At 39.3% G+C, this 7500-nt stretch overlaps 1 protein-coding gene across 1 annotated transcript in view; it reads left to right on the forward strand.

Annotated features, from left to right (window-relative positions):
* The window catches only part of LOC310717306 (alpha-1,6-mannosylglycoprotein 6-beta-N-acetylglucosaminyltransferase B-like), a 79283-nt gene that overhangs the window by 28263 nt on the left and 43520 nt on the right, over window positions 1-7500 (forward strand). The window contains exon 3 of the mRNA XM_083525198.1: window positions 1350-1494. Within this exon, the coding sequence (XP_083381324.1) occupies window positions 1350-1494 (145 nt within the window). The remainder of the gene's footprint in view (window positions 1-1349; window positions 1495-7500) is intronic.

Genomic DNA, 7500 nt, shown 5'->3' on the forward strand with positions numbered 1-7500 from the left:
CCCCCCCCCCCCCCCCCCCCCCCCCACTACCCACCCCCCCAGCCTCTCTTTCTCTCTCTCTCTGTCTCTGTCCCTTTCTCCCCCTCTCTCTTTCTATGTCTCTCTTTCTTTCTCTCTATTTCTATTCTTTTTTAATTTAGCAGGTGAATGCAATAACATCACCTCTGCCTCTCCGTGGATTCGTGTAATTGCCTTCATCTTGTTGAGGGACGCGAACGTCAACATCATTTGTTCTTCTCCGTCTCTATGAGCCGAGTCTCCAGTGCACTCTATTAGAGCAGGAAGGTTAAAGCTGAGATTCCGACCTTTTCTAACACACACACACACCTCACACACACACACACACACACACCACACACACACACACACACACACACACATGCACTAATATACACAAACACTGGTACAAACCCATACACACCAATACACACTGACACACACAACACACATTAATAACACACACCAATATGCACAGACACACACACAGAAATTAACACCTACCCACACTGACGCACACCAATACACAACTACACAACTAACACACAAATGGACAATTCTTTTACTTTGTATGTATTGAAGCATGAACAGTTCTGTACAGCAGCTTCATCCATGTGAAGTTTGAATGGTAATCTGGTAGTGTGGTGTGGTGTGTGTGTGTGTGGGTGTGTGTGTGTGTATGTATGTGTGTGTGTGTGTGTTTGTATAAATGCATGTCTGACTGTTACATCATTCTATATCTTAATTAAACAGCATCATATAAATCAGTTTGGTTTCAGCTCGTTTTCAGAAGTGATAATGAGCACACAGGGAGGTAATTAGGCCAAAGCTACGAAACAGTGCATTATGTGAGTGAAACACACACATTAGCAGCCGGCTGGATGCGCACACACACACACACACACACACACACACACACACACACACACACACACCACACACACACACACACACACACACAAACACACACACACAGCGAGCACACTGACCTTTTTGAGCGTGAGTGTTAAACAAATACTGGATAAGTGGGAAAAAAGCGGGGTAAAACAAAGTCGGCTTTCAGTGCAGCGTTAATGGACGTATGGATGGATGTATTTATATTAGCGATGGAACACGACTTAATGTGAATTCAGATCACAGCTTTGTGTGTGATTTTCTTAACACCAACATGGCGATTTGTTTTAGGACAAAATGTCCTTCCACTTCATATTACTGAAATGAAATCTGTGCATTTATTTTTGTACAAAACTAATTTAATTGTTTGCACAAATGTGTGTACGTTTCACACATGTCTTTGTGTGTGTGTGTATGTGTGTGTGTGTGTGTGTGTGTGTGTGTGTCTCTTTGTTTAGTGTTTGGAGGTGTGGAGTCCCGTGGTGTCCTGAGGAAAATCAGCGACATGTTGGAGGTCATCATGAAGAAGATGGACACGCTGTCGAAACTGGAGAACGCCAACGAGTCGAGACGTCTGGAGGAGCTCAGCTCTGCGATCAGCAGGTAAAACTCCCACTCCTTCCTTCTTACTCTAATTAGTGTTACTACAGGTCATAACAGATTATTACAGATAATTACAGGTCATTATACTTGATTACAGTTTATAACAGCTCATTACATTTTATTACAGATTATAAATCATTTCACTTTACAGGTCATTCAAATCATTACATAATGGCTTATTACATTTTATTACAGGTTATAAATACACATTACAGGTGATTGAAAATCATTACATATTTGTGGGCTATTACAAATTAGATAGATAGATAGATAGATAGATAGATAGATAGATAGATAGATAGATAGATAGATAGATAGATAGATAGATAGATAGATAGATAGATAGATAGATAGATAGATAGATAGATCTATCTATCAGGTCATTACAGCTTATTACACTTTATTAGATATTTTACATGTCATTACAGGCCATTAGAGTTGCATACAAGCCTTTGCAAGTAATTAAAGGTCATTACACTTTATTAAAGATGTATTATATGTAATAAAAATTCATTCGAAAGTGTTACAGACCATTACATTCCTGGTTATTACAGATCATAACAGTTTATTACAGGTTATTACAGGTCATTGCAGGGGGAACATTTCAGGTAATTAGAGGTTATTATAGGTCATTCCAGGTTGTTATAAGTAATTACACATTATACCAGTTTATAACAGGCCATTGAAGTTTATTAAAAGTCATTGCATGCTATCGGATGAACTTATGTACATGCTATCACATGTCATTACATGCTGTTACAAGTCATTTTCTTAAATATCTAAATACCTGATGAACTATAAACCCCCAACTATACCCCCAAACCGCCCAATTAAAATCCCTTTTAAACCAGGAACAAACCCAGTTTTTAACATTCCTCGGTCTCAGTTCTGTATGGTGTTTAGCACCGAGGTCTGGAGTTGAAGGATCTAATCTGAGTAAAGAAAAAGGAGCTGAACCTTGAAGAGTTCTTCACAGTGAGCTGGAGTGAGACGCTTGGACCTGACTCTCCATCCTGCTTCTTAGCTATAATATAATTATCGTTATGAATCCTGATAGTCTGGCATTCGAGCGAGTATTTTCGCTTCAGAGAATTTTTCTACCCCGGTGACATAATCAATCTTTTTTTTTCTACAGCTGGCGAATATGACAAGGCGCTTGATTTGCTAATTTTCACTGCTGGCTGTTTTCTCATTTCACATTTCTGTCAGTGAGTTTCACACCGCGCTAGCGACAACACGGTCAATCTCTCCTTGTGCGATCGCTCGGTCCTGCAGCGATAAAGAGAATTCATCAGGAGGAGAAATGGAAGGAATAAGAGAGAAAGGTAAAAAGTGGAACAGAGCGATGGAGCAGAGAATCAGGAACATGTGAAACTTCTACGCTCTGTTATTAGCACCATACGGCTCTGCTGCTCAAAAATAAATCCATCCCGGTCGTGTAGCGCCTTTATCTCCTAAATATATCATCACGGAAACAACGCCGGCTTCAATCTGTTCAATCTTTCTCTCTTTCTTTCTTTCTTTCTTTCTTTCTTTCTTTCTTTCTTTCTTTCTTTCTTTCTTTCTTTCTTTCTTTTCTTTTTTATGGATAACACTTTAAAATGAAGGGCTCATCCACACATTCTTATTTCTCATAAGAACAACATGGAAGCTGTTGAACACAGCAATAATTTTTGTCTTGTTAGTGTTACTTGATTCCATTTAACTGCGAACAACAGCATTGATGAGCAACTCAGTAATAAACCACAGGAAACACTCACAGCTGTAATAAACACTGTAATAAAGAGGAATTAATAGCAAGAATTAGCAATAAATGATATTAAACTGTAATATAGACTAAAAAAACAATACAAATCTGTAATAAAGAGTAATAACGTGTAATACAAAGTAATAGACTGCAAAAATTATTACAAATATGTAATAAAGAGTACTAGACAGTGTTAAGTCATAATGATGCGTTATTAATAGTAATATGCAGTAATAATGTGTATTAAAAGCAACACAGCAACAAATAGCAAGAAAAAATCTAAATGTTATAAACAGTAATAAATAGTATTAAATAGTAAAAAACAGTAATGATGTGTAATGAAAAGTATTAGACGGCGTTACATTTCATTAAAATAATGACAAATCAGATAATAAATGATATGAAACAGTTATAACTCATAATAGAGTACAAATACACTAATATGACAATATTACAATTAATAAATGAAATTAAACTCATACTGTAATTAAATGTAATGTAATGAATTGTATCAAATTCTGATAAACTGTAATAAGGAGTCACTAAGTGAAGTAAACGATATTAAAGGCTTATAAGCTGTAATAAGCAGTAGTAAAGTGTAATAAAAGGCATTGCATGTGCTGTTTCTGTCCTTTTTTATTTTCTGTGGTTCTGTTCTGTGTGTTAGAGAGTTATATATGATCTCGCATGTGTGTGTGTGTGTGTGTGTGTGTGTGTGTGTGTGGTGTGTGTGTGTGTGTGTGTGTGTGTGTGTTCTGTATGGTTACACTTGAGTGGTGTGAAAATAAAGTGAATAGTGAGAAAAGAGAGAGAGAGAGAGAGAGAGAGAGAGAGAGAGAGAGAGAGAGAGAGAGAGAGAGAGAGAGAAAGAGAGAGAGAGAGGTTGTGATGATCATCTGAGCCGACATGCTGTTTGTGTTATGGTGGAATAGGTTCTGATGTTCCAGATGATTCACCCTCAGGGCACGAGTAGGATAACAGACCACGTTAGAGAGAGAACGAGTGAGAGAGAGAGAGAGAGAGAGAGAGAGAGAGAGAGAGGGAGAGAGAGGTTGCTTTATAAAGACATTTTAATTTTTCATACTTTCTTCCTCTTAGTGTCTGCATCTGTTACAAACTAACAGTGGAGACTCCTTCCATAAACATCAACATAAACACTGGAGAAATCTTTTTGCTTACAGAAACTTCAGCGTGTATACTATCAGTCACGTTTTGTAATCCTGGCTTTCTTTAAGTCCCTGCAAATTAGCTGTTGCTGTAGCATCGATAGCATTTTAGAACACGTGCCTCTGTATAAATGTGTGATTTGTGTCTGGGCTGCTGCGATAAAAAAAGCAATCTGATATCTTCCGACCAATCAGGATCCAGATTTCAACAGCGCTGTGGTATAAAGGACACGTTTTTTCACTCGCAACCTTTTCACTGACTTACAGCTCATTTTCTATAATTGTTGGAGCCTTGAGGTTTTTTCGTGTGTGTAAGTGTGTGTGTATGTGTGTGTGTGTGTGTGTGTGTGTGTGTGTGTGTGTGTGTGTGTGTGTGCGTGTGTAAGTGTGTGTGTATGTGTGTGTGTGTGTGTGTGTGTGTGTGTGTGTGTGTGTGTGTGTGTGTGTGTGTGTGCGTGTGTAAGTGTGTGTGTATGTGTGTGTGTGTGTGTGTGTGTGTGTGTGTGTGTGTGTGTGTGTGTGTGTGTGTGTGTGTGTGTGTGTGTGTGTGTGCGTGTGTAAGTGTGTGTGTATGTGTGTGTGTGTGTGTGTGTGTGTGTGTGTGTGTGTGTGTGTGTGTGTGTGTGTGTGTGTGCGTGTGTAAGTGTGTGTGTATGTGTGTGTGTGTGTGTGTGTGTGTGTGTGTGTGTGTGTGTGTGTGTGAAGCTTGGCTGTGGCTGGACTTCTCCATCTCACGCTAAACACTTTAATAATTTCTGTAACAGCTTTGTCGATTTCAGCGAGAGGAGAAGGTTTACTCTGCATCTTCAGAAAATCCTCTGAAGTCAGCTTCTCTTCCTCATGGGCCAACACACACACACACACACACACACACACACACACACACACACACACACACACACACACACACACACACACACAAAATGTATAGATGCTAATTTAGTCCTGATTTGGTCATTTAGATTCACCTTTCTTAGCGTTGTCACTCATTTTTATTTGCTTTTTAAGAAAACGCTGATGAGAAATTTGCAGTTTTTGTGTTTCGCATTTTAAAGCCTAATCACAGACTGCTAACGCTTAGCTCACTTTGCATAATACGCGTACAGAGATCGCAGATAGCAATGATAACACATGAGGTTTTAATAACCAGCATTAAGGACCAACGAGGCTGAACGCAGCTAAGTTGTAGAAATAGGCAGACGAGTCAGAGCGATACGTCGCTGCTGTGAAACAGGTGGTTGTGTGCATTATAAAGGCATCAGGCGAGCTGTAAAAAGTGATGCAGTATAAAACCTATTAACTCGTTCAGATAAAGGGCAGGGAGGAAACGCTAAATGCATTGCATTAACGCTAGCAAAACCAATTAGCATGAATGACACGTAGAATTCAGATAGTCTTAGCAATTAGCAATCAGAGGTTGGACAAAGTGATTAGATAATATACGTTCAGGTTTCTAAAGTACAAATATATAAATATATAATATTCTATAATATTTTTATACAAACATCTCATGAAAAAATATAGAAATCGAGTAATCATTTATGTAGCAATATTTCAAGCCGGTTATATAAAACATTTTTGTTGCATTATTTTTCTCTATATACGATATACAGAGCCTGAAAATGGTATTTTGGTTTTATGGTCTTTGAGAGACACATTCATGTTTCTCGGCAATGTAACGTCCTGAAGATTTACTTTGACCAAACACAATTATAAATGTCAAAATTTTTCACTTTATTCTCATTGAAAAATCCTCCCTTGACATGACTAACAGCTGTACACTCTCAACATCTGGACCCTTCATTTCTCCAAACATTCTGCTGAAATACTTTGCTGCTCTTGAAAGATTCTCCAAAGATGTTCTTCAGTATTTCAGCAGTTCAACAGGATTTAGGTTCAGTGACTGGGCAGGAGGTTCCTTGGTAGATGACACTCCAGACAGTGTTCAGACATACGCTTGGGTTCATCGTCTTGTTGTTCGGGGAGTTTGGTTTCAATGAGCTGCAGTCCAGACGGAATCACATGGTGTTGAAGTATGGAATGGTTGCCATGCGGATTTCCTTCACTTTCCAGAATAAATCTCCATCCTTTCCTGCTCCAAAACAACCCCAAACCATCATGCTTCCAGCTCTATGTTTGACCTTGGGGGTGAGGCAGTCTGATCACATCTTTTCTCATGTCCTCCATCTTACACAAGTTCTTCTGTTAGAGAATAAATGTCATGTTTGGTACCACAGAACTTTCTTCCACTCATTTACTAGATTTTTACACTCTAATGGCATTTCTATCTAAATGATAGTTAAGTTTTTCCCTCACGGACCCGTTTTCTTGTCTCTCAACATTATTATTAGACAAGGAAACTGTGTTCACATCGTCACGTGTTCACATCGACACGTCAGTAACTCGTCCTCTCAGGGTGATGGATCACAGCTAGCGTCCGTCTGATAATCTCCTGGCTATTAGAGCGCGCACACGCTGCTGAGCTGCGGGAATGCTAATGCGAAAGATGGACGTGCTGTGGATGTGCTATGAATGAAGATGAGAAATAACTCCACCCCCCAAGACCTCATCATTATTTAATCAGTTTGTCAATCTCAGAGAAGGAGGCGTGGCCTCTGTATCTGTCAGTCCTAGTGAAGGAGGTGTGGCCTCTGTGGTTCAGTCCCAGTGAAAGAGGCATAATCTCTGTATCGGTCACTCCGAATGAAGGGGGCGTGGCCTCTTTATTGGTCAGTCGTAGTGAAGGAGGCATTGCCTCAGTATCAGTCAGTCTTAGTGAAGAAGTCACGGACTCTGAATCTGCCAGTATAGTAAAGGGGGCGTGGTCACTGTATCTGTCAGTCCTAGTGAAGGGGGCGTGGCCAGTGTGTGTGACAGCGTAGTAAAGAAGGCATATTATCATATTGTACAGTACAAAAATGAATAAAAGCGTATCCGTCTTTAACACCTCGTTGGATTAAACATTTTTCACTCTTCATGCTCATGAACTTAAAAGATCAAGTGTTCAGCTGTTGATGTAACTGCTGCTACATTTAGCTTGTTTTCATCTTCTTACTTTTTATTACATCTCTTACCCTTTCATGCACACTGCTT

The sequence above is a fragment of the Silurus aristotelis genome (genome assembly GCF_946808225.1).
Source record: "Silurus aristotelis genome assembly, chromosome: 2".
Classification (NCBI taxonomy): Eukaryota; Metazoa; Chordata; class Actinopteri; order Siluriformes; family Siluridae; genus Silurus; species Silurus aristotelis.